The sequence below is a fragment of the Medicago truncatula genome, chromosome 1 (genome assembly GCF_003473485.1).
Source record: "Medicago truncatula cultivar Jemalong A17 chromosome 1, MtrunA17r5.0-ANR, whole genome shotgun sequence".
Taxonomy (NCBI): domain Eukaryota; kingdom Viridiplantae; phylum Streptophyta; class Magnoliopsida; order Fabales; family Fabaceae; genus Medicago; species Medicago truncatula.
In genome coordinates this window covers 41,395,002-41,422,864 of record NC_053042.1, presented here as the reverse complement: position 1 = coordinate 41,422,864, position 27,863 = coordinate 41,395,002, and the positions used below count along the sequence as shown (strand labels likewise).

The window sequence follows — 27,863 nt, the reverse complement described above, 5'->3', positions numbered from 1 at the left end:
AGCCCCTGATAATTTCTAGGCTCTAATTCTAAATTTTGGCGATTAATTTGGTCAAAAATTTTTAGATTGATATACATATTTTTTTGCTTAAAATGTTTTTCTTATAAGCATAGTTTACATATAATTTAAAAATTAAACAAAAGGAGAATATTCTTTCTCCTGCGATCAAGTTAAACAAAACTCTTAATTATGTTTATTTTTATTTTTTTAGTCACGGGAGGCACACACTATTTCTCATTTTTTGAACAATAGAGTTCACTTTATCAAAACATGCCTATCCAACTAAACACTATTATTTTGTACTAATACGGATAAGATCCACATGCATCTTAACTTACTTGCAAAGATATATAGAACCCAAAAGTAAAGGTGAGGGGAAAAATTAAGTAATCCATGTTGAATAAATTAAAATTATAAGCAAATATGGTCAAGGTCAATTAAACATATTAAAAAAATGTAGTGAATTAGATTTAATCTATGCAATTTTAATAAAAAAAAAATTAAGTCTATCATCTATATTACTCTCCACAATGACTTATAAATTTAGTCATTGAAAATATAAAAGCTAAGTTAAATATGAGAAAGAATAGAAATTATTTTTGCTTATATTTATTTTGAAGGGTTATTGTCGATTTCACACCTCTAAATTGAGTAAATTTCATAGACAGGAAAAATGAGTAGACACTGATGTAATTTTTGTCCAATTTCCATTAATTTGCTATATAATAGCTATAACTTCCTCCGCCATAGATATAAAACTCTTTTGAGAAATTATTTTGACCTTATATAAGATCATCTTTTGTTTTTCAAATCCATTACTTATTTATTTACTAATATATTTTAACTAAATTTTATGTAATCGACAATAAATATTATAGTCCTTCAAAAAAAAAAATATAGTGTAAACATTGGTTAATTATCTTTTTTAAAAAGTAAATTTGTAATAAAAAACAATAGCCATTACTAAAACATTTAATACTACCAACTTTTAATTCATGAGATTATTAATATGAAGGACATATATATAGGGACACATGGAATACTATTGTCTATTACTATCTACTAGTGTTAATTTACCTATGTGGTGGTTGGTATCTTATACACCACATCACCTTGTAGCCTTGTAGGTATTTCGGCCTCTTGTAACTCGTACTTGCAAAGCAAAAATAACATTTTCAATGTGTCTCAATTACATTGAATTGTACAATTTTTAACCTTCTGTAAAAAAAATCAACAAAGTTTTTCAATTAATCTAACGGTGCCTGAGCATTGCTCTCTCAAATCCAACGGCCAAGAATGATGATCAGAGTATTCATGAACAGCAGCAGGTCACGCTGAGTAATAAAGTATATTTCTTTTGTTCTCTCTCTTTTTGGCAGGGCATGCATGAATGACAGTCCAAATGAATACATCATAGCACAAAATGGGTGGCATGTGATAAAAGCCATATAATCCGTCCGTATTATTTATCATCATCATAATAATGTTAAATTTCACTATGTTTCTTACCTTTACCTACCAAAATTGGATATACCTTCGTACAATTTTTTGGAAGAAAAAATATATACAATTTGTGTAACAAAAAAAATCACCTTGCTCCATCCATAGGACATTGAGTTTGTGAAATGAAATATGTAAATAAACCAAAAATAAAGACAAATGTTACATACATTACATAATCTTGAAAAGCCAAAAATAAAGACTTTATTCTTTTAATTGAAAAAGGGCCAATTGGACAGACAAAAGTTGTTGGCTTCTGTTGATTGGTTCCTGAAATGGGACCAAACTCGTTTGTTTTTATTCCTGGCAATGATTAGAGGGTGATGCACCAAAATGGAAGCCAAAATAGAAAAAAGAAAAAAAAAGAAGGCTATGCATGTGGTAGTTTTCATCACTTTTCTATCACCTGGCCCTCATTTATTATCAGATTTTTTCTTAATGTATATAAAACTTTATAGATTCAAATTTTCTCTCAGAAAATGTGGCCAGGTTTCATCCACATTGCCTACTTTCATTTCTATATGTGAATGGAGAATATTATTATGTGCATTATTGGTCTGCTGCAAATGCACTCTCTCCAATTTTAGAGAAGAGCATGTGCTCATAATAAAATTACATGATCGAATAAATAAAGTTGTGGAGAGAATTGAAAATTAGAAACAAAAATCTGTGAAAAATCTTATTAGCCTAGTATGGTAATGACAAGCCAAAAAACTTTGCCTCCTTGAAAGAGACATGCTTTGCTGTTTATACACTCTCCACTCTCCAAGAGCCAACTTAATATATTAAACAACAATGGAAATTGGTCCAGTGCGAAATCACTTTGCATAAAATATCTATTTAATTACATATTATACTATATGAATACTTCAATACCATGTGAGACTGAATACTTCAATATGGGAATTTTCACCGGATAAGAGCAGTTAATTAATTGTGTTATGTCCCAACAAGGAACACATGGTTTTGCTAGTATTTTAATGATTGTTTTGTTTTTTTAGCCCTAGATTGCTGTACATGGCTTTAACATTTTTAAAGTTATCTTGGTCAGAATTTGATCTTTTACTTGGTCAAAACAAGGAGGAGATTTTTACCTTTCTCATAGATTTGCTCAGAATATTTTGTTTTTCTGTGTGGGTTCCAGGATTTGCAATTTGAAAATTAATCTTGTTATTAATCCATGTGAAAGGTGTGTACGTCTTTTACTTAGTATATGATGTATACTTTTATGTATAGCTCATCTTCCTTTGGTTAATGGTCAATCAATTTGACTTCTCTAATACACCAATAATTTGATCCATAGAAGCCAATTTGCATTCCACCTCTTCCTTTCTGACCATATTAGTATATTATTTGATTGGAAGTTGAGCTGAAAACGGCTTCTAATCAAAAGTATAATTGATAAACTTTCAATTTAGTCTATTAAATATCTCTAAAATGAAAAATGCTAAATATCGCAGTAGAATTATCATGAAGTCATCCCAATTAAGTATGATTGATCGCTTATAGCATCATGGTATGGGTGATTACCGCCAAATTTAAAACTAAATTGACATTTTTTTTTTTTTTTTAACTTTAAACACGGCTTCGTGATATTTCACGAATATTTGGGGTTGTGCACCATCACAATTGTTTGCTACATCTTGGATTGGGCTAAAAATACTTACACCTAATTTTATTCCAATTTGAATCATACAATCATACATTAAGTACTCGTCCCATGTGAGCACAATCCGCCATCTTCCTTTTGCTCTTCACGAACCTTGCAACACAAGAAGATTAGCGGAAGTATTGACCTACCCATAACTCCTCCGGAGCAAGGGATAAACCACGTAGCCGAGGACAACCGCGGAAAACCACCAGAGAGAGTTACCACTTCCCTAGCATACAAGGAGGAGACAAAAAGATGTTACTTATTACAGACAAAAAAGTGTTACTTATTTTACATAACACAAACATCCATACCTTGATCACGACATATCGTTGGTAAGGTCCAGTAATATGCCAACCAAGAACAATATCTATGAAAGGTATTTTCCCCAAATAACACGATACACAATTCTACATTAATGTCCCATGTGCAAGAGCACAATATCTTAACTAGTTTACTTATAATCATTCATATTAAATATTGTATATTCAGTTAATATTTTTTACTCGATACAATTACAACACCACTTGACAATAATACAAATGAGTAGTTAAATCATATGACCGACTAAGACAAACAACATTAGAAGTGATGCTGCTATGCACCCGACATGGTTTTCTTGCAATAAATAAATAAACATGTCAATAAATTTCTCATTTAACCATATAGTATGTATCAATGGAATGGTTGACCTGATCAACAAGCAAATCAACAACTGACTCGTCACAAATTTGATGCAACACGGTTGTCAAAATTCAAATGAAGTGAACCAAATCACACGATCATGGCACCAAAATTCTCAAGCAGCGACCAATTATTTTGTTCATAGGAATAATAATCACATGTTGCAATTCAAAAACAAAATGTTCATGATAAAGTACTAACATGTTAGTTTGGACCAATTATGAAACACTTGTAATAAGGCTGGTATTTAATTTTGAGATTTGGTGTAACTAACCTGTTTTACTTAGTCTTATTTTAGATATTATAATCCATTTGTTTCTACGCACTAATATAAATTCCTTTGTAATGAAGCTAATCCCTAATATACTAATACTAGTAGTTTTATAGAGGAAGGGGGGGTGGAGGGTGATGTGTTTGTCTATAAATCAATCAATGAAACATACGAATATCTAATTATTGATCCACCTACCATCAATATGTTAATCAAACACTACGGCGCTCTAGTCTTTGCCTTGTTAGCCAATCCATCCCTTGCTTATCCACAAAACAACCATCATAATCTCAATAATATAATACTAATATAATACTAATAAGCATAATATTTAATATGACCACTACAGTGACATGGCTGCTTAATAGCAGCAACGATAATGCCAAAAGACATGACAAATAAATACCACATCAATTGTAAATTTTGGCGTGTTATATCAAAACAAAGATTGCCAACCCTTAACTAAATTTTTTATGGGTCTTGTAAACCGGTGCTCCCGGGACACTGGTTAAAGAATTTAAAAAAGGAAAATTAAAAATATCTTTTTTTTTTTTACTTTTGAAAAGTTTATTACACAATTTCCAATACAAAAGCTATTATATTTGCTTCCTTAACCAGTACCCGGGGACACTGGTAAACATTTCCCAATTTTTATTTTGTTTTTCACATGTTCCCTTCGATGCTAAATAGACTTCTATTTCACTTTCAAATTTTAAGTCAAAGGATGAAGGTCCCCAATCATAAATATACGTCAAACAAGACGCAAATATTGATAATGTAAGATTTCAATACAACCTCAATACTCACCCTTGCATCTAGTGTAGGCTTTGGGTCGAATTCTCATATTATTATCCTTAACTCAGTTATGATATTGTTAAATGAGTTTGTGTATCACTCTTGAAAACTAGCTCACAACCTAAGAATCTTGACAATGTGGGACTTGAATATAAATTCAATGTGAGACTGCCCTCTCTAGTCAGACCAAATATGATTATTTGAACCTCTTGAGTATTAAATTATTAGTATCGTTATTTCGACAAAATTATTATTTACTAATATGTAACGTATGTTTGGTATCATAGTGGATATGCTAGAATCACGGGGACCCACCATGATTTTGCAAAATCTACAAAGTGTAGCTTTAAAAAAATCAAGATGGATCGTTGTAATTTGAGTTTCTGACATACCTATCGTAATTCCAAACATAATCGTGATAAAAAAAAATGAGCAAGACATGGAATGATAATTTCACTGTTGTCTAATGGCTACAGCATACAGAGCTAGGGATCCTTTTCAAGTGAAGCCCATACATTTTTGCTATTTTGGGTAAAAAAAAAGCCTGGTCCAAGACATATTTTGGCCCGCCTTTGCATAGTAGCATAAAAATTACTTTTTTGACATTCAAAACGTCATATTGACATATTGAAATGACATTTTTATCCTTGACGGTACTTAACTATCATTGAATTTATCCGGCGGTAGTTAACTACCGTTCCAACAAATATACAGCACAAAAAAAAAAAAAATTGCTCCAGCGGTAGTTAACTACGGTGGAGCATGATATCTTAAAATTATGAAAATTATTTCTGCACCAAAACACAGTCCCGCAATGGGTGCTCCCAGAATTTTGAGAAGAGGAGTTAATTGATTCTTTTTCATACTGATACACTACCATCTGTGAATTAAGTAGTGATAAGTTACAATTACAATAACTGCTACAATTAAACTGCAATTAAACTGAAAGTAGTAGTTACTGACTATAGATAACTACAAAGGAAACTAGCAAATAAAATATTGACTTAATAAATTAAATCTAATAATAGTCTTTCATCCAAATGGGCTTTTTGCTAATTCTGATGGGTTTCTTTTCTTTTGATTCATTAGGCATATGCTCACTTGTCTTTTCTTGCTCAGAAGCCTTGTTTGTCTTGATGCACGTATCATCCACTTAATCATCAGGGTAGAAATCATTATACATGCTCAAAAAAAATTGAAAACAGAAGACTCCTGTATAAGTGTTCTTTGCAGATTTTGAAGTAAAGCTTGAAGAGAGAGAAACTTGAGAAATCAAATGAGGTAACTTTAAGGTTGAGGGTCTTTGATTAGAGTTCTCTTGGGTTTGAAAACATTGTAAACACATTAGGTGAGTGAAAATCATTGAGTGTCTTGTTCATTGGTGAGATTAGGAAAATGGGTAGAAATTAGAGTTGTTCTTTGTGAACTTGTTGAAAGCTAATTTCTTGTAACCCATTTGTATCTCTTTGTAAGAACTCGTTGATAGTGAATTGGAGAGATCAATCTCTCCCCCTAGATTAGGTCAAGTTGGACCGAACTTGGTCAACAATCTTTGGTGTGTTTGTTCCTCTCTTCTCTCCCCTTTATCTTTTGCTTGTGGTTTTGTGCTTTTCACTTTGATTCCTAGATTTAGATCTAGGTGCTGTTATTGTTGATTATTGCTTGTGTTCACTTTGATATTGGTTACTACTTTCCTTTGCTCCAGACATCATAGTTTATATTGGTGTGAGTTTTGAGTCCGAATTCACAACAATTAGTAACAACAAGTATATCAATTTGATGTTGAAATTGCATTTTATATTGTTCTTTTTTAGAACTAGCCAAGTTCTATACTGTTATACAAATATACTAAGATCAGTTGACTTAAATTTCAATACAGGTCAATCATTAAGTTAACTATTGTAATTTTGTCACATTCTTGGCTTTGTTTTATTATGTATGCACTACTTGTGGTGAGCCCAAGTTTATCATTTTCAAGAGGGAAGAAAGGGGAAAGGGTGTTGTAGAAAGTGGTGCTAAATAGAGAAATGCTACAAGAATCACACTTCATGTGGTTAGCGGTGTCAACATACCAATTGTTTTAAGAAACTGGTTTGAGGGCAGAAGGAAAATTTGTGAATGTGGTGCTCATCTTCACAATCACAAAGTTATCTAGTTTGTAGCAAAAGGGTACATGTAAAATCAAGGCAGGAAGATTTATAGCATTGAGTTGACTTTATTTCAAAGTGTTTTAATAACTTGTCAACAACTTAAAAATCTTTCAAAAAGTCTTTCAAATAAATAATCATACACTACTTTTTCTTCTCAAAATTAAGAAAGTGGTCCTAAAGGAGTCCCATTGATCATTGATGCTATTTGTAGTTCAACAGAAAGGTAGATTTTCTCAAAAGGAATTTGGTAACCATGCCAAATTGCCAACAAGCTTTTGCATTATAACACAAACTTTTATAGTTTATATATATATAGTTTATATACATACTTCACTAGTCACTGCTGCAAGAGGCTTGGAACATTGCTATATATAGTTTGTATACATACTTCACTAGTCACTAGTGCAAAAGGCTTGGACCATTACTAATTTACTATATAGTTTATATACATACTTCACTGGTCACTAGTACTGCAAGAGGCTTGGAACATTGCTGTCTATGCATCAAACCTGGTTGCTGCTGCTTCAATTGGTTTGATTGAGTCCAAAAAAGGGATAACCCTTGGATGCATAGGCAATAGCATTACCTCAAAAACCAAAAAAAGAGACCTGCCCAAAAGCTAGTATAGTCATTTGGATTTCCCATTTAGCATATTTAACGAACAATAAGTATCCAAATCAACTGGGAAGAAGGGATCCTTGAGTGATTTTTCAGTCATTTTGAAAGCCAACTCCACAGCTGCATTGTTGACAAAAGAATAATTTGGTAGAGGTTGCGAAGTTACACCATAGTCGTCACCATCCACACCAGGCATCTTGTCATCCTTCTTTAGATTAAGACCTTGAGTGCTCTTCTTTTCATCCTTCTTAAGAACTTCAGTGCTCTTCTGTTCATCCTTCTTAAGATCTTCAGTGCTCTTCTGTTTATTGTCAGTGATCATTGCTTCCTTCTGTTTTTCCTTTATCTTCCTGCTTTCCTCCACATATGGCTACATAAAAAAGTAATTAGAAATGGTAAGTTTCAAACAAACAAAGTAGAGGCTAATTGCAAAAATATAAATTGTTCGACATTTGATCAATTATCGATATTATGTCAATTTTATTTATCATACCTCTTTATCGGTGGCAGACATCTTCTGCCAAGCATCAACAGCCATGCGTAGGACTTTTTTGCCATCAATGTCAGGATCATGAGCTTTTAATCGAGCACACTCATGCTTGAGGAATATTTGATATCCACTTTGTCCGGTAGGAGGACCTCGTCGTTTCTTCTTTTCTTTGTCTTGTTTCTTTTTTTCTTTGTCATTTGAGGGTGCTTGTAGAAGCACCCGAGGTTCTTGACAGCCGGCTCCTGCTTTAAATAAGAATCCAAATATTGCAGCATAAGCACCTCTAAAGTCACAAGAAACACCTTTAAACTCATTTAACAAATCACTTGAGTTACTATAGAAAACAAATGCCCACATTGCAGCTAATAAGTACATAAAGTAACAAATCTGTTTTGGAAATTTAGTAATCTCAGATTATCATAATTAGTTTCTAAGTTGTGTTATGTTGTGATATTAGTTTTGATTCAGCTAGTTAATTCATTGGTACTTGAGTGCAATATTTTTACATTCAATCAGTGAATCAAATTTTCATTGCATAAATATTTTAAATCGTTATAACCTGTCATTTGGCTAGAGTAGTCCTTGGACAGTTTTGCCACCTTCAGAGTATCTTCATCAGCCATCAATTGAGATAAACCAGTAGTCGAGTTCTGCAAGTTCTGCTTCCTTTTAAGCGTACCTTTACAAAATGTAAGTGTGAGGAGAAAAGAAAGGAGACATTAAGGTTAAACAACACATTTTCATCTTAAAATAAAAACATCATACAATGATCCGATGAAAACTTGTGTCACCACCGAGTGATTTAATTTCACATCCAATACATTCTCCTAGACCAATGGTTTTTACAAGGCATTTGTCTATTACTAGTTGTAAATTAAAATCACATTATGTATAAACTACCAAACATCTACATATCAAGCATATAAGTGAAGTGCTGGAATGAAACAAGATATCAACATAAAATAACCACAAATTGATCTCTCAGATACCTTGGGAGCTGCCGGTTGGAGGAAACCTGTAGAAGTACAATTTCTCAAATTTGTATAGAAGTGTTGCATAGATCTTTTCGACTTGAGCAGATAACATTGCATTGTTGCCTTCCAATTTCAGTGCAGAGACAACTTCAGTCCATTTGTTTTGAAGACCAACCTGGACAAAGTCAAAAGAATCCATAACAATATATTAAATTTGAACCATTCATATGATAATAATACATATGAAAATTACTTAATTAAAAGCCTCTCTTGACTAATTTATATTATATAGACACAACATATTGGATGGATAGACTTGGTGTGCATGCAAATAATAGAAGCTATATAAAATATATACACATGCATTAATGAGAAATGAACATATAATAACCGGACAAATACCTGGTGAAAACCTCCTCTTCTGGTGACTTCCAAGTAAAAGAGGTACAAGTCTAAGATTGTCTCTCGGACATTGAAACTGTCAAGTAGAATTGAAACAGAGGGGCATGGTCATATGCCCTTTATTATCCATCATTTTTTTTATCTAAATAATCTCATAAGACTAAACACAAATGAAGTTAATAACACTTCATGTTTCCCTGCATGTTGAACTCAACACAAATGAAAAGTCAATAGACTCTCTTAAGACTAAAACCTAACTGCAAGTATTCTTCTTTCTAAATTGTAACACATTCTACTATTCTAGTGACCTTCTTTATACCAAAGATTTAAAGAGGAACAAATTACAACACATTTCAGCTTCAAGGACCAATATGACTAAATGCATGTCTCGATTTTTCTTTTGTGGTGGCTTTGCCAATGACTAATCTCCGAGAACGACTAGCAAGTGACCTTTAGTGGGGTCTCCCCTCCAACTACATTTTTTTATCCACCGTTGGGTCACTGGGGAGCTCGAGCGACCGCCACATCGAGGCTTGAACAACCACACAAGCAAGAGAGACACCACACTCTTACCCAAAACCTTAAGGCTATGGGTTTATGGTCCTCTTACTTATAAGATGTTCAACCTTTACTATTTTTATCCGATGTGGGACATATAACTCACACTTGTACACAACAACACTCCCCCTCAAGTGTGAGTCCATCACTTTATCCTGCCCCCCCTTCAAGCTAAAGCTCTTACTTGCTTCTATCGCCGTTGCTGGTTTCTCCGCAAACGGACCGACACTGCTTTGTACCGCCGTTGCTGCTTTTTGCGCAATCGGACCAGCTGCCTCGATCATACCCTTCGCCGAATGGGGCTCTGATACCACTGTTGGGTCATTGGGGGAGCTCGAGCGACCGCCACATCGAGGCTTGAACAACCACACAAGCAAGAGAGACACCACACTCTTACCCAAAACCTTAAGGCTAAGGATTTAAGGTCCTCTTACTTATAATGTATTCAACCTTCACTATTTTATCCGATGTGGGACTTATAACTCACACTTTTACACAACAACGTCCACAAGTACACACACTTTTTCCTTTTTCTTTTAGTGCATGTTTGGATCAACTTAATGCATGTTTAGATTGTCGATGAATTTGTGGCAAAAACTACAAATTGGAGAATAAAATCAAGTATGTCACTGTTATTTTGACAAATTTAACGTGAATCCAAATATCCAAACATGCAGGAAGTGCCAATTTAAAAAAAAAAATGCTTGACTTTTTCTGCATGCAATTTTTGTGAAACCAAACATAGCATAATGCAAACAAGTAACAACACTCATGCAAATGCAAACGAAAAAAAATAAAAGCAAAACAGAAAGTAAGAAGCTGATTGAAGAAACAGACATGAGATTGAACCCAGAGGAGTCCAAAACTTCAGTTAGTTTGACATAGAAGGTCTCTATCTCTAAGTCATCATTGGACACAACAGTACCATTGGTGAGTTTGGTATCTGATGGTGATGATGATGGAACCATAGTCTTGTTGCCTTCCATTGTTTGAGCTAGGAAACTACCAAAACACACTATGCTATTTCTGAGTTGTTTGGGTGACTTGTTGGAATGGAAAGAATTATGTATATCTCTCACATACAATAGAAAATCAACATCTAACACATGACTACTCTCGACACCTATACCAACTCCAACCATTTACGTGGCAGTCTTATGTCTTTCCTTTCTTTTACATCTGTTCTATTGTTCTGTTAAAAAAGTAAGTCAATAAATTTACGAAATTGTGATTGTGAAGTAGCAACTTTTCTCTAATGGCATTATACTAAAATGAGGTTAACAATAGACTTTTAAGTTTTAACACACATTTTTTCAATACACTCAATTTTATTGATTAAAATCTATGAGTCTCACCATGAGTTCAATATAAATTTGACGGGATTATAAGAATTACAATTGATAAAAGATAATACGTTGAAAAATATGTGTTTAAATAATTTGTTGCTATACATAATCTCCCATGAATTGTTAAAATTTCAATCTAGACATAAAAGAAACGTTACATACTTATTAGACTTCATTTGGGTGGCTTCTATAAAAAAAAAAGTGTATTTTGAAGGAATGAAATTTTTGAGACAATGTAATTTAAGAGGGTAATATAAAAAATTTAATGTAATTATTGGTTTAATTACAGTTTTAGTCTTTTAAGTATCACGATCTTGCGATTTAGCCTCGTAACAAAATGAACTACAAACCAGCCTCCTAAGTATGACCTCTTTTGGAGTTTTGGCCTCGTAACAAAATAAATTACAACCCAACTCCCTAAATTTTACCCCTTTTACAGTTTTGGCTTCCTAGATCAATTTTGACAAATTCAATGCTGACGTGACACCCACATCACTTAAGTGAGGTGCCACATGTTATTTTTATTATTTTTTAAAATTTTATTTTTGGCTGGAATTAATAAACAAAAAATATATAGTTATTCATTCGGTTGTCAAACAATTAGATGTTCAAATAACACCACTCTTCATACAATGGAAAATCGACAGTTAACAGCTGATTACTCTTGACACCTATACTCACTCCCAAATATGTGGTTGTCTTGTGTCTTTCACTTCTTTTACATCTCTTCTATTGTTAGGTTAGAAAACAAGTCAATAAATTTAAGAACTTGTGATTGTGTGATAGTAGGTTCTGTTAGAAAACAAGTCAATAAATTTAAGAACTTGTGATCGTGTGATAGTAGTAACCAGTAACTTTTGTTTTTCTGATGGTATAATGCTTAAATGAGGGTTAATAACTCACTATTTAACACACATTTTTCAACACATTCATTTTTATTGATTAAAATTTACGAGTCTCATTACACTTTGTGGGTCTACTATGAATTTGACGGGTTTATATGAATTTGAAATAGCAAGAGATACAAGAATACTAATTTGTATCCTTAAAACACAAATAAATGAGTCAAACGTAAATTTTTTTTGTTTAAATTCGTGTTTTGAATTTAATTTTTAATTAATTGAATGTACAATTTTTTTTAAAAAAATACATCAATCTAGACTTAGAAAAATGTTAAGACACTTGATTACTTATTAAAGTGTATTTGAGTGGTTTACCATTTCATTTATCTATCCATCAAAACAAAAAAAGTGTATTTGTATGAATGAATATTTGGAGACAATGTAATTTAAGAGGGTAATTCAAATTTTTAAATGTATATTTTATTGTTTGATAATAAATTTGAAATTCTTATAATGAACAGATTTGATGAAGTAATATGTGAAAGTTAAATTTAGGAAATTGGGGGCTGCTAACTTACATCCACCTAAAAATACTAAGGTGCAAGTTAGCAAGCTGCACCGACTTATAATTTACTAAAACACTCTTTTGTTTATATTCTAATTAATTTTAAATAGAAGGGAAATTTTGTAACTAGCTTAAAAAAGATCCTTAAAAAAAGAAACAAAAACGACAATGACATGCTTAAGGTACAAAACATGTAATAAAGACAAACTTTTAAAGAAACAATATTTGAAACGATGAAAATGGGTGTAAATTAGTGAATGTTACTAACTTGCACCTTATTAATACTTATAAAAATGAGTATAGATAATCAAGTGGGTGTAGGTTGCTAACTTGCACCTTAGTGTTTTTAGATGGGTGTAATTTTGAACACTCTCTCTAGCACTTACTTTCTTATTGGATGAAATTAATGTTTGTCCCATCACTTTTAGTGGGTTTTATTTTCAAAGTGTAGATCCACAATGATTTAAATCAATAAGAGAGTGAGTATTAAAGAGTGTTCAAAAGAGAGTAATACTAGCACTTCTCAATTTTAAATACTAAGGGTTTGTTTGGATGACCAAAGAAAGGATAAGGAAAGAAGGTACGAGGAAAGATTGTTAAAGGAATGAAAATGAGTAGAAAGTTTGTGGAAAGTGATATCATTTTATGGTTATTTGGTAGGAGTGAAAGTGAAAAGAAAGGGAGAGGAAAGAATGATATGTGTTTAAAAAATGACATTACTATCCTCATATTTTAAAATTGAAAATAGAATAAGAAAGAAGAGCAAATTATGAAGAAAAAAAATCATATACATACAAGGGATTACAAATAATGTATGCAATACGCAACAGACCAATAAAAACATTGTTTTTTTTTTTTCAGAAGTAAAAAACATTATGTTGAAAAAATTAAATTAAATTATGATGTAAACAATAACGTGCACAATCCAAAGCAAGGGCGTAGAAGTCTTTTGCTATGATGAAAAGCTTCTTTCCACTTTCTTTGCAATTTTGGGCGGAAGGTATTTTGATGTGGGGCCCATAAAAAAGCAATCTTTCCTTCCCCTTTTTTATTGGAACCAAACCATGGAAACAAGGTTTTCAAAAACCTTTCTTTCCTAAGGAGTATCCTTTCTTAGACAATCAGTGGAAACAAACATACCATAAGAGTTTGAAACTTCTTTTTTACTTTGGATAATGTGAGTCTTGAATTGATTCTTATACTCCCCCCGGTCCTATTTATAAGAGAAATTTGGGTCAACAAAAATGAATGTATCTGGTTAAAAATTCAGTCCAGATACATGAACTGTTGTTGACTCAACTTTATCTTATAAATAGGACCGGAGGGAGTAGTTCTTTAAAAATTATGTAAATTGGTCTCTAAAGTTTTCAAATTTTGCAAACTGATCCCTATAAATTTTAAAATATCTTGCTGCTCCATGAAGTAAAAGATTTGATGTTCGAAAAAAATGGAACATTTGTTATTGCTCCTTCTACACACTGCCAAGGCCACCCTCGTGGTAGTCTAATATCTTCCACTAGTCCAATTATGTCAGTTTCTGTCATATATTTAAAACAATTGAATGACTAACTTTGTGGATTAATGATAATTCAAATACTCCATAATGTTTTCTCCATACAGTATATTACAGTGACGAATGAGATATCCAACATTTAGACTTAAAGCAAGAGAAATTTGATTATGGACCATGCTAATAAGTTTGTCTAGAGTGGATCGGTTTTTTTTAAGAAACAAAAATGAAATAATATAATCACACTAACGGAGAGTGAGAGACACCTCCTCAGCACACGACGTACCAAAGAGGGCTCTCAAAGAGTGGATCAGTTTAAAATTCCAATGACAATAAACATTGTCTCTTGGTACTTCTCATTTTTCGATTGAAATATCAGTTTAACTAAAAATAAATACGTAGTTTGTATTAAATCGACATCAATCAAATAATCGTCTTATAAGTAAAGATGAATGGGTCATGAGTTGTTATTTGTGAATAATATTGTCGAATGTCATTAAAATTTATAATAATTTTAAACAGTGATCCACATTAGACCACTTAAGTCTATGTTTGGTTTCAATTTTAAAATCACCAAAATTGTTGCATTTCTTTTGGCATGTTTGGATGTTAAGAAGTATAATTGATTTGAGTACTCAATTGGTTGTTTGTAGAATTGATTTTATTTGATGTTAATTATAATTTGTAGCTTTTGTCTTTTACAATATTTTTTTACATATTCTATCGGTTGTCGATTATAAACAAATTTTAATTTTTTAGATTTGTTCAATTAATAATATATATATTTCATATTATGAATCACAATATCATTAATTGAATGAACCTAAAAAATTAAAATTTATTTATTATTAACAAAAAGAGAAAGTATAAAATCAACTTATTCAAAATCAATTTTTATCGTGAAATCAAAAATACATTGTGGGTCACCTTAGAACTTCATATTCAAAGCAAAGACAACCGTAAAAGGGTACGTATAACGATAGAAGTAGAACATCTCATCCACGTGGCTCCACGTCACAACCTTTGAAGATTAAAGTTCAACTTGAGAAAGGAACTAAAAAATGGCCACACAAACAAAAACACGAAATTGCACTCTCCGCCGTATAATATCCATTCAAACATAGCATTTCCATAATCTCATAGATAAGATTTTTGACAACATTGCCACAAAACACACACCACTTCGTTTTTTCTTTGTGTTCTGTAATGAACATTACTCAAAACAAAGGGAAAGGTTTTTCTCTGTTTTCTAAGACTGCATGAGTTGGACTAAACCTAACTGGTTTTCCTTCAAGTTTCACAGCTTGAAGTTTCACAAAAAACGAGGACAGCTATGGTTATTGCTTCGCCCACCTTTAATCTCATCCATTTCACCATTCCTTCTTCTTTCTCGCATCAACCTTCTTCGAGATTACGCTATCGCTGTAAACGATTAAACCTCAATTACTACCCTTCTATATCTCACAGTCACAGGTAATTTATTTATTTTTGTTAGGTTTTGTGTTTCACCATTTTTAAGTGTTCAAATTTCTGTTACTGAATTGTTTTTGTTTATGATTATTATTGTTACAGATTTGCTTGTATAAGTTCGAGATGTTCGATAACAAATACTGATTTACAATTGGAATTGGATCATGTTAATGAGGATAAGAGTGAAGGTGGAGGGTGTTCAATTGTTGAACAAGAATGTCCTGTGCCGATTAAAATCAATACCGATATTCTGGTGGAGAATGATTCTTTGAATTTACTCTCTGAAACAGCCTTTGTAGATACTGTCTTGACATCCTTACCTGTAGGTTGTTTTTTCATAGGTTTAGGTTTGTTAATAATTGTTTCATTGTTTCTCATATTTGTTTGGTTTGTTGTGTAGGTTTTGTCTGAAGAGGAACAACATGTTCTTGCAGCTACTCCTGCACACCCTGCTGGGTTATATGGTGGGATGTTTTTCATTTTCAACCTTAATAACTACATCCATAGCATAAATGTTGTCTTAGCAGTAGGTTCTAATGTGATTCTTGTATTGACTTCTTCAATAAAGTAGAGTTTTCTTATATTTTAGCATATGCTCTAGTTTAAAACTATCTTTCTTCGGTCTTTTTTCTCGTCCTCTAGATGAAGCGCTCAATTGAATCAAAATCCTCCTATTTACTTGTGGAATGTTAAGCATTAAAAATCGTATCCATTGCTCTGTATATACAGAATCAATTTATATCGGCATGGCTATTTTGTGATTTCATACCTATTAAAATACTGAAAATTTCATGTTGGTACGACTTGTTGGATTGTTTTATTATTAAAATTCAAAAGTGCTTTCATTTGTTTGATGTGACAAACTCATAAATGTAGTTTATAACTTCAGATGTGCCTAGCTTGGTGATCTTGTTGTCTGTTCTTTGTTATCAAAAGTGTTTGATAGACGTTATCTTGTCCAATCATCTTATTACGTGCCTTTTTCCTTGTACACTTATTGATGTTTGTGTGGCTGAATCATCTAAGCTGTTCTTAACTTGAAGTTTATATGTTTTCAGCTTTCTATTCTAGTTGCATTGTTGCAAATTTTGTGGAGCAACTTTGGACTTTTGCTTGGCCTTCTGCCATTGCCTTGATTCATTCAAGCCTCTTGCCAGTTGCTGTGGTCGGTTTTTTCACTAAAGTGGCTATAATTGTTGGTGGTCCCTTGGTTGGCAAATTAATGGACCATTTACCGAGAGTTCCTGCATATAACTACTTAACTGTCATTCAGGCAAGTTATCTAATGAGCCTTATAAAATCAAGCAGGATATAGCTCTTTTTCCTAAAATCAATCATTCTATTTTCAGGCAGCCACTCAGTTACTATCAGCAGCTATGATTATACATGCTCATTCCGTGCCTCCTACTTCAGTGTCTACATTGCTTCTGCGTCCATGGTTTGTCATATTGGTTTCAGCTGGGGCTATTGAGAAGCTTTGTGGTGTGGCTTTGGGGGTTGCAAATGAGCGTGACTGGGTTGTGCTGGTACTGTCATTCAATGCTTCTCATGTTCCCTTGACATGTAGTTTGTTATTTATAATAATTATTTATGATTCTTGGTGGTTTGTTTCCACAGCTGACAGGAGTGAATAGACCTGTCGCACTTGCACAAGCAAATGCCATTCTAAATCGAATTGATCTCTTATCTGAGGTAATATTTGCACCATTTTAATTAGCATACTTGTATATTTCTCTGTCCAATATACTATTCAGTCAAATGAAATATTCAGGAACTTTCTTATGAAGTATCAATCGTAGCTCTGACTTTTAAACTCACAAATTTTCAATTTCAGATAGCTGGAGCATTGCTGTTTGGAGTCCTTCTTTCCAAATTTCATCCTGTAACCTGCTTAAAAGTTGCTTCTGGCTTAATGATCGGATTACTGCCTGTTACAGTAAGTTCTCTGCTGCTTCTTGTTCTATAACTTCCTTCAGTCAAAACATAAATTCATTCTAATTTTCACTCATCATTCTTAATTTGCAGATTATTTTAACATGTTTAACCAACAAGCTTTCTACTGGCGTTCTTGACCGGCCTAAACCATCTTGCAGATCATTCAATGAAGATTCTACATCAGATGATGACAGTATAGGTACTATTTAAACCAATCTTTCCCTAGATCCTGAATATTTCATTCGACAGTATACGCTTACATCTATCTGGTGGAAAACCAGTTGTTAAAGGTCTGGAAGCCATCAAGCTTGGCTGGAAGGAGTATCTAGGTCAGCCAGTCCTTCCTGCTAGTATTGCGTGGGTGCTCCTCTACTTCAATATTGTTCTTACACCAGGCAGTTTGATGACAGCATTTTTAACACAGCATGGTATGTGACAGCATGTTGTGGTCTGCATTCTGATTGGCCCCATTAATTGATTCTATATTATTTAAACTTAAAAATCAATGTCATTCTATAACTTCTTTTATCTTTCCCTTTCCTTGTTTTATCTGGGACCGAGGATTGGTTTTTTAGGTTATTGTATTAAACGTCCAAGTTTCCCCCCTCAATTGTTGTTCTACAGGCTTACATCCATCTATCATTGGAGGATTTAGCGGAATGTGTGCTTTTATGGGTGTGGCAGCAACATTCGTGTCTTCAACTCTGGTCGAGCAATTTGGCATTTTAAAGGTATCTTTAGCTTTTCATTTTATTTTTATATATTGCACATAAGAAAGTATGAGAATTTATTATAAACAATCTCATTGAAAATATTCTCTCTTTTCCAGGCTGGGGCAGTTGGATTGGTGTTTCAAGCTTTACTTCTCAGCATGGCTGTTGCTGTATATATGAGTGGATCAATATCACATCAGAGTCCTCTTCTCCTTTTCTTGTTTCTGATTGTAAGTCACTAAAAAAGTTTTTTCCCTTTGATTATTTGGTATCTAAGCATATAATTACAACAGCGTTGGTAGTGGCCAGTGGATTGAAAAGATAGGTATAATTGAAGCCTAGATACTCCAAAATTGCTAAAATATCAGTGTTGTAGCCGTATATAATACCGACACTCATACAATACTCCTAGATCATATCTAGGGGGTATCCTCCAATTATTTTTCCTTTGAAAGATTGATGACTAATACATTTAGATACAGCTTTGATACTTTTGGGGTGCAACTACTTACCTTAAAGCTTCTTGTTAAGCCTTATTCTCCATCATATAGCGAGAGCAATTAGAATAGATACTCCTTTAGTCAATGTTTAAATAGAAAATAAAAGTGATCCAAAAGGGCAGGGAATTTGGTTGTGTATTGCAACCGATGAATTTTGTCCATGAAATATAGAGAAAATACAAATTTATGGGACAAGGAAAGACAAGGTTGTGGGACATTAGTAGAGATATGCATTATATATATATGTGTGTGTGTGTGTGTGTGTGTGTATTTGATTTTGATGGTGGTGTTGGACTTCTTGAATTGGCTGGGTTGCTCATTGATGACCAATGCTAGAAAGCTATGCTTTTTATACTATAGGGAGTGATGTAGATGAAAATGATATAACTAGTGTTAATTGTTAAATAGTAAATGTAACCAATTCAGTAGAGCCAAGAGCTCAAGACTTCTTTCAAGTTTCAAATAGGACTAATGATGCTTCCTTTGACATTCGAACATGGGTTTGAAAAAATTTCGTAATATTGCAGAATGTTTACAGGGGAAATAATATATATGCCTTTTTGTAAATAGTGATCGTCACCTACCAATATGGTTATTGTATATTAATGAACAATAATCAAATTCTCTTTATAAATACCACATGTTTATACAAAACATACCTTTTTCAGTTTTTTGCAAGATTGTGTGAATGTATTAGGCCACGTTGCATCGTACGCGCTGTATACAAGTATCCAGGCTTCATGAATAGAAATTCAAAATCAGCTTTTACCAAATTAATTAGTGACCTAAATGATGATATGGATTGTTCAAGATAGTGCTTTTTGAATACTGGTTAGATCCTTATAAGTTCTTTGTTTTCAAATGCCATGTGCATTTCTTAGCAAACTAGACTTAGTTTGTATTGGGTGAAAACTTTGTGGAGGTTCATTGTTTTTCTAATTGGATATCTCTACTGAAATGTTCAAACTTGGATGTTAATGGCAAATCAGATCTTGTCAAATTTACTTACATTAAATTTTTGTGTGTAAACTATTGTGCTTGTTTCTGCAGATTTTGTCACGGCTAGGACACATGTCATATGATGTTGTAGGGGCGCAAATTATCCAAACTGGGATCCCATCATCGAAAGCAAATCTCATCGGGACTACAGAAGTTGCTGTTGCAAGTTTGGCAGAGTCTCTAATGCTTGGTGTTGCAATAATCGCAAATGATCCTTCTCATTTTGGATGTTTGGCAATGTTGTCTCTTTTATCAGTTGTTGGTGCAGCATGGATGTTCTGTAGATGGTTATCGAATCCAACAGACGAACAAAAAAGCCTTTTTTCATATCATCCTCAGTTTTGATATTTATGTAAGTATCCCTTGCATTTATTGTTCCTTGTTTACTACCATATTTTTCTATGACACGTCTCGATATAAAAATAGGCTAAAATATGGTTTTAGTCCCTGTAAAAAAAAAATTGTTTTTGGTCCCTGCAAAATTTTGTTTTTTAAAATAGTCCCCGACCCCATTTTTGTGATAATTTGCATACGTGCCACATGATGACTGAACCCATTTTGTAGTTTTTGGTCCCTGCAAAATATTTTGTTTTTTAAAAAGCCAGGGACTATTTTCAAAAACAAAAAATTTTGCAGGGACCAAAAACAATTTTTTTTTTGCAGGGACTAAAACCAAAACGAGGCATATTTGCATGGACTAAAACCATATTTTAGCCATAAAAATATAACAAAAAATGTCCTTTTCTTGGGATCCTCAATTCTGGTATTTATGTGAGTATCGGTTGTATAACTGTATTGGTAGTTCATTGTTTGCTAGCATATTTTTCATGTGTCTTATTGTATAAAAAATGTTCATGAACTGCTTACACTTGTCTGGTTGTTTTCTAACGACAATATAGGGGGAGGGGGGAAGGGCATTTGTTATATGTTTCCTTTCTTAGGAAATTTTAGAATTCTGTTGGCAGATGACACCCTTAGTAAAGGAGAAAATATTGATTCTTGAAAAAATTTAGTCAACTGGTTGATGAAATCGCCAAATGCAGTCTATGGATTTCTAATTGTGTTTTATTCTCCTAACAATATTTTATCTGACAAGTAACTTCTGTTAGTGCAGTTGGTCTGTTCCATTAGCTGCCTTGTTGCAAAGACTGTTGTTGGATGTGGACAAGAACCAAATATGTTGGAAACAATTAGCATGGTGGATGATTTATCCACCTGAAACAGAAGCCTGAGATTTTTTTTCCATGGCTTTGCCTGTAATTCTTCTGTAAATGGATAACATGCCTTTTATATTATATTAGTGCACATAATAAATTGAGTTAGTTAGGCGTCTAGGTCTACCATGCATAAACGTTTTGTAAAGCAGTTATTGTTTTTCAAATTCTTTTCTTTAGAAATGTAACAGCCTTGCTGCGGAATCGCGGTGATTCTGATAGGGTTTAGTAATTCATAGGGAAATCTCAATTGCTCACTATTATTTGGATTTGGGTGAAGGGTTCATTACTTCATTTTTGAGCAAATGGAGTAGTTATGAACGATTTTGATTGAAAAAATTGGTGGGTTGGAAAATTGAAAATGTGATCATATATATTATATGTACATATGTATGGTAAGTTGTGGTGATATGTATTTATTTATTATTAAAACTGAAGAATATAATAATATGCACTTGCTATTTTAAAGAACTTTCTTCTCTACTTATTGTTTTTCATATTAAAGGTTGAGGGGAGAGGGATACCTTTGGTATTTTATTTAAAATCTAAGAATCATAATTTGGAAGTTATGGTATAACCAGTGATGGATGTTTTTGGATTAAATTATTGAGATTGATTTCTTTTTGCAACTTACTGTTATTGGAAGGATTTTTTCAAATGAAAAATAAATCAAATAAATTATCACCGAAAAAAAAAGACATGCACAGTAGAATGTGAATGACCAACATTGTACACTTGATCCACTTTTCCCCATCATCTACAGTGTCTTATTTTTCTAAGCTAACACACAACAGTGACTTCCTAATGGCCTAGATTCTCCATGGAAGACATGTATGCATAAAGTGAGGACCTATATGGGAACTCCATTTGGTTATAATTTCACTTTGATATTAGTTGTCTCAATCAGATTTTTTACTATATATTTCTGTGTCTTTCTTTTAGCCTTTCTTGGAAAAGTTGATAGTCCATGCTTACAATTATTAAGGATGGAAATGGTTCATTTCCAGGGTTCACTGTTCACTTTTATTCTCCATAAATTTCCCAGATTTTAAAGAAAATTATGTGCATAAGTTCTGAATATCCAAATCTGCAGTTGATTAAAGTTTATAAAACATCTTCAATGGAAAAATTATGATGATTAGTTTTGTGCATATCCATCCTAACAAAAATGCACAAATATAAAAAGTATTGAAAATAACTCTTAAAATTGTTTTTCACACTTCACTCAATACTAAGGAACACTATAAAATGAAAAATTTAACCCTAAATTTTATTGGTAGTTAACTACTGCCGATTAAATCCATCGGCAGTTAACTGTTGATGGGGTTGTGTTGGTGATTTTGTGGTGTTTCATAGCAACCTTTGATATAAAAACATCAATTTTCAGTAACTCTTGATGGACGAATTGAATGGGTGTTTTTTAGGTGATGGCAATAGGCCCAAACTTGTTTAGGCTTTGGAGCTTTAAATTTCTTGTGATGAACAAAATAAAAAAATTTAAGACTAAAAATAACATTATATTAGTAGGGGAGGATTATGCCGTATTAACGCCGTTGCGTGTAGACTTGGTTTTGACTATTTGGTGAACAAAGAAATGACATCCATGAACGGCACGTATCCGTCACGCTGAGCAATTTCTTCCATGAAACAACGGAATCGTATATTAAACCAATGGTACGAACTATGGTCAACTTGATGAATGTTTATGTTTAGATTATTTGTTTTCATATACTTGTAAGCCAGTTTTATCAACTCCAAGAATTCTTTTCTAAATAGTCTTTGAGCCGTAAGATATATGTTGCTTTGAAGTGGAGCATCATCTCCTTGCCTTAATCATTTTCTTTTACAAAAAATAAATAACATTACGTTGATCTTATATTCATTATTTGAATTTATTTTGAAAGGAACAAACTTTCTTTGTTTTTATAAAACGATGTTTGTAATATAGGTTTAACCAAAGTTGAAGTCTTGAGAACTAACTTACCAAGATGTGAGCGATAAGGTTTGCTTATCTCGGTAAAATGAATCATATAATTTTGATTAACATAAAATAAAATAAAAGTGCGTACATATGCAAAATAAATCCAAATTCAATAACATAAAAAAAAAAAAAAAAAAAAAAAAAAAAAAAAAAACGGTTCATCGATCACTGGTTTGCAATCCGATTCAACGATGGCTGGTCAACAACCTTCTTCATTTAACCAAAATTAAAGCTTCCATAAGACCTTTTTGGAGAGCATAAGTTTTACAAATCGAACCACATTTCAAACATTGGAGAGCATGATCATGTCGTATAGATTCCATTTGTTTCCAGGTTTGAGCATGAGCGGTCTCCATCCGAGCTAACCAAAATAAGTAGACTGGCGTTGGACGAGGACGAGTTTTAAAATTGATTGTTTTTCCCTTAGTGGAAAATCATTCTTCATCCAGTCTGAATGATTACATGATTTTAACATTATCCCGTCACTTACAATAGAAGTCGAAGAGCAAAAAGAAAAGTGGTCATGAATAGGAAACAAAGCCAAAGGATGATCAAATAGAGGTTGATAAGAAAGATATTGGAAGAGAAAGTAGGAGATCCATATCTAGAACTTTAGACACCACCATAGTTGTGGTCTTGATTTTGCAAATAAGAGAAAGACATGTTCTGAAAATAGGGTTAACTATTTTCAAAGAAGAATGAAACTTGAAAAAGATCAAGATTAGTTTGAAAATCAAGGTCACCATAATAATGATTGATTCGGCAAGAGATGACAATGTATGTGCGTGGTAATTTTAGTTTTACTTCACATCATCTCATTACTGAGAGCTAATCAATAACGCAATCCAAGGAGGTATTTGTTTAAGCCTGAAAATAATTATCATGTTGAAATTGATATGTAAATTTTCCTTGGTCGATGGCAGGTTGGGAGAGAACTATCCCTACCAATTGAGGGTCAGCCAAATTCTTCTCGAATATACCAAAGAGTACAAAGGTTCCAAAGACATCAAACTTCATGCTCCAAGTTTGTAGTGCCACTGACCGAAGAAAGCGATGAGCACATATTGTGGAAAGTTGTGCAAATGTGGATGTTGTAATTGAACAAAATGTGAAGTGGAAAGTTGAAGTCAAACATGGGCACCATGTAACCCCTCATCGAGGGGAAAAATCACGCATTACTTACGTAAATATCTGAGTGAGGAAAATCTCTAAATATAAATAATGAACTTGTTCATTCACCAATACACATAACTAATCAAACAAATTATTTTACACATTTTTATTGATTTATCTTGCTGCATTTATATTTACTTTATGCATTTCTTAGTTTAGAACTCAAAATACCGAATTCAACACTCTTTGAAAAGGTTAAGGAACCTACACTTGAGGGAAATAGTTTTTTTTCTCTTCTCAATGTAGTTGATTGAAGAAAGAGAATGGAACAATAAGCCGATATCCTCAACTCACTTTCAAGTTTTACAACACCAATTAAGAAGTGTACTCTAAGTATGTCATACAATGTGTCACTACACTTTTTCATTTAATAAAATACGTCAAGTTTGATATGATCATAGTGGACGTCAAAACTCTCATTCAATAGTAACGTTGTTAGATTTGAACTCAAAACATCTAATTAAATTAGAAGAGACTTAAATCATCTTATTCAAGCACTTTTAAATGATATTGTTTCCTTATTTTCAAATCCGGGAGGTACAAGTTAAAGAAACAAATACATTGAAATGTGTGTCATCAAACCCTTAAAAGTGTAAAAAATATTATTTTCAATGCAAATTTTTTTTTTATGTTTTTTTAAACTAGTATTCTCTTCGTCCCATAATAACTGAGTCATTTGCAAAAAAATATTGTCTCAGAAAGATTGATTTATTTCACTTTTCAATACAATATTAATTACTACTTTTTCCAATTATAACATTAATTAATATACTACTTTCACCACTTCCAATTCAATATATTCTACTTTACATTTATAATAAAGAAGAATGCACCAATAGTTGATAAAGACATTCAAAACCATTTTTCTCTCTCTTTCACTTATACACTTTTTCTTAATAAGTGTGAAATGAATCAATGACTCAATTAAAATGGAACGGGGGAAATATCTTAGAAGTATTTGTTAAAACGACCCTAATTTTTATTTAGCTTGAAATACAAAGTTATAAATCCAATAATTTACTGAGACTTAACTTTTCCATCAAAAGTACTTAATTTTTTTCAATTACTGTTAAAATTAACAATGCTTTTAACAATTTTATATGTGTGTATAATCGTGCCATTGCCATGTTACATAAAATATGTTTGGTTTCATAGTATAGTATAGAATAAAAACCAGATTAAAAAAGAACACTGCAGTTGGCCTGGCCTTTTTAAGGTAAACAAACACGAACTCATTTCCCCAAACTAAAAAGAATTTCCACGGAACAAAGCACCACACTGCCCCGAGGTACCTTGGAAAGAGACATTTCTAGATCTACATCCCACTCGAGACTTGGGTGAAGACCATATACCAACAATATTAAACCCTTAACCCTCCATCAATCCCCATATCTTATCATATTGCTCAACTTTTTCTCAACTTAAATCCCACCCTCCTACTATCCCTTATTACAATCCTCATTTATAAAAAGTTGTTGGTATTACTACACATCTTAAGAAACAGTCTTGTTATTCAGTGTCTTCAGGACAATAGTTGAGGAATCTATAAATATAAATTTTGTCTTTGAAATATCAGATGTTACGTTTAATAAGTTAAGATTACACAATATTTTCATAAAAAACATCTTTGTTTTGAATGGTTAACCAATGTCCTTGGGACATTGGTTAACATTCTCCATTAAAAAATCTCATATATTCATTGTTCAACTCACTTTTATATAAATATATTCAAACACAAATAATTTTCAATCAATCAATTATTTTTAAGCAAAATCAATTCTGTTAAAATCAATTATCCATGCTATACAGCCAAACACGTGCTAAGCGTTCAAGATTGACTTAAATAAAATCATTTCTCATTGAAAGAATCTATAGAAAAAAAAAAATACTATAACCATCAGAACCATGTTTGTTTTGGGAACAGAATGAAGAACACTTTCCTTGTCTAAACTTAGCCACATTATCATGCGTCAAAGGACCTCAAACCCAAAACAACTTCCTCATCATTTCCAACAACCCTCTGCCCCCACACATCACCATTTTTTTCATTTCGATAATAAAGTATGAAAACCAAGAAACCTAGACATAATACTAAGAAAAATGAATCAAACTCTCATTGAAAACGAAACTGATTTAAAACACACATAGGCATTCTCTCTCTTTCCCTTCAATAGTCACGTTCCATGATATTACATCACTACTTAATGTTCTTCAAGCTTATCCAACCAAAGCAACCCACGAATGTTTATACTTCTATCTAATTTCTAATTCTATAGTGCTAATTTCTGTGTATATTACTAATTACACCCTCCGGTCACTAATATAAGCAATCATTAAATGAATGAACCTAAAATATAGTTTTTTACTTATATTAGTGACCGGAGGGTGTAGTAATTAGTCCTACTAGTATAACACTACTACTAGTGTCTCAGTCTGTTTGAAGAAATGATAATTGTAGTTTTTTTTTTAAAGGAATTGTAGGCTTAAAATATAACTTTTGGAACAATTTTCTTGTATTTTCATTAAATTTTCCCTCCATTCTAAATTATAAGATGTTTTGAACATTTTATATTTATTAAAGAACGTAATTAATTTTGTATGGGAAAAAATATATTATAAGTTGTTTTATAAAATTGTTATTAGTAAATGATATGAATTAGATAAATGAAAAAATTAAAAAAAGAGACGATTATAAAGACTCTCTCCGTCCCAAAATAATAATCGTTTAAGGTTTTTGCAGGATTTTTAAAAAAATGATTAATTATGTCTCAAAATAATACTCATTTACTACAACACTCTTGTTAATTGTAGTTAGTAGAGTAGTTAAGTTTGATGAAATTCAATAAATAAGGGTATCATAGTGGAAAAAAATTATAAATTACATTGGTATTCTAAAATAACAATTATTTTAAAACTGATAAAAAATTCTAAAGAGACCATTATTTTAAGACGAAGGAAGTACTCCCTCCGTCCCATATTATAAGCAAAAAAAAAAAAATCACACTTATTAAGAAAATTAAAATATAGTAGTTTGCAACATAGTTTCTTGTGTTATCCTTGAAATAAGTTTTATAGGAAGATGTAAAGACAATTTTCATTGGTTGTTGGTTATCGAGAAAATGAAAGAGGGAGCAAATTGAATGCACTTTGCAGTTAATTTTCCTATGTAAAAGATAATTTTTTGAAACAACATAATTAAATATGATAAAAGTTGATCTTTTTTGTTTATAATTTGGGACAAAGAAAATAAGTTTTTTTCCTTATAATTTGGGACGGATGAAGTAGTTAAGAAGACTTAAGAGTATAATAAAAAAATAACATTAATATTTTATTGATATTTTAAAACGGCTTATAATTTAGGACAATTTTTTTCTAGACGATTTATAATTTGTTATGGAGGGAGTATTATAGAGTAAATAGTCAATTTCCCCCCTGAAATTGTAAGTTTCATCAATTACCCCTCTGAAATTAACAAAACTTCAATTACCCCTCTGAATTTTTCTGTTAGTGAACATGACGTTT

The 27,863-nt window shown here is 32.3% G+C and overlaps 2 protein-coding genes and 1 long non-coding RNA gene across 6 annotated transcripts; 1 reads left to right on the top strand and 2 right to left on the bottom strand.

Annotated features, from left to right (window-relative positions):
- Positions 1-2,965: 2,965 nt before the first annotated feature.
- LOC112422694 (uncharacterized) lies at positions 2,966-4,250 on the bottom strand. Of its 2 annotated transcripts, none has more exons than XR_005643705.1 (2): positions 4,110-4,250; positions 2,966-3,380 (listed from the first exon to the last, which is right to left on the bottom strand). It is a non-coding gene; the product is annotated as an uncharacterized lncRNA (long non-coding RNA). The 2 variants fall into 2 exon arrangements; XR_003013209.2 differs by lacking the exon at positions 4,110-4,250 and adding an exon at positions 3,466-4,030.
- A 3,058-nt stretch (positions 4,251-7,308) lies between these two features.
- On the bottom strand, positions 7,309-11,216 carry LOC120577736 (high mobility group B protein 10). 2 transcript variants are annotated; one of them, XM_039829607.1, is made up of 6 exons: positions 10,931-11,216; positions 9,536-9,611; positions 9,149-9,308; positions 8,719-8,838; positions 8,163-8,404; positions 7,309-8,039 (listed from the first exon to the last, which is right to left on the bottom strand). In XM_039829607.1, exons 1-6 carry the CDS (start codon positions 11,077-11,079, stop codon positions 7,680-7,682), a joined length of 1,107 nt encoding a protein of 368 aa, XP_039685541.1. In that variant the 5' UTR covers positions 11,080-11,216; the 3' UTR covers positions 7,309-7,679. The 2 variants fall into 2 exon arrangements, with proteins under 2 accessions (XP_039685541.1, XP_039685543.1); XM_039829609.1 differs by having other exon boundaries at positions 8,163-8,401; positions 10,931-11,213.
- Positions 11,217-15,419: 4,203 nt separating this feature from the next.
- On the top strand, positions 15,420-21,627 carry LOC25484697 (solute carrier family 40 member 3, chloroplastic). 2 transcript variants are annotated; one of them, XM_024782966.2, is made up of 13 exons: positions 15,420-15,829; positions 15,929-16,148; positions 16,227-16,290; positions 16,885-17,099; positions 17,176-17,352; positions 17,444-17,518; positions 17,661-17,762; positions 17,852-17,960; positions 18,043-18,189; positions 18,386-18,492; positions 18,591-18,704; positions 20,025-20,325; positions 21,083-21,627. In XM_024782966.2, the coding sequence occupies exons 1-12, from the start codon at positions 15,690-15,692 to the stop codon at positions 20,316-20,318; spliced, it is 1,764 nt and encodes a 587-aa protein (XP_024638734.1). In that variant the 5' UTR covers positions 15,420-15,689; the 3' UTR covers positions 20,319-20,325; positions 21,083-21,627. The 2 variants fall into 2 exon arrangements, with proteins under 2 accessions (XP_024638734.1, XP_013469071.1); XM_013613617.3 differs by having other exon boundaries at positions 21,088-21,564.
- The last annotated feature ends 6,236 nt before the right edge of the window (positions 21,628-27,863 follow it).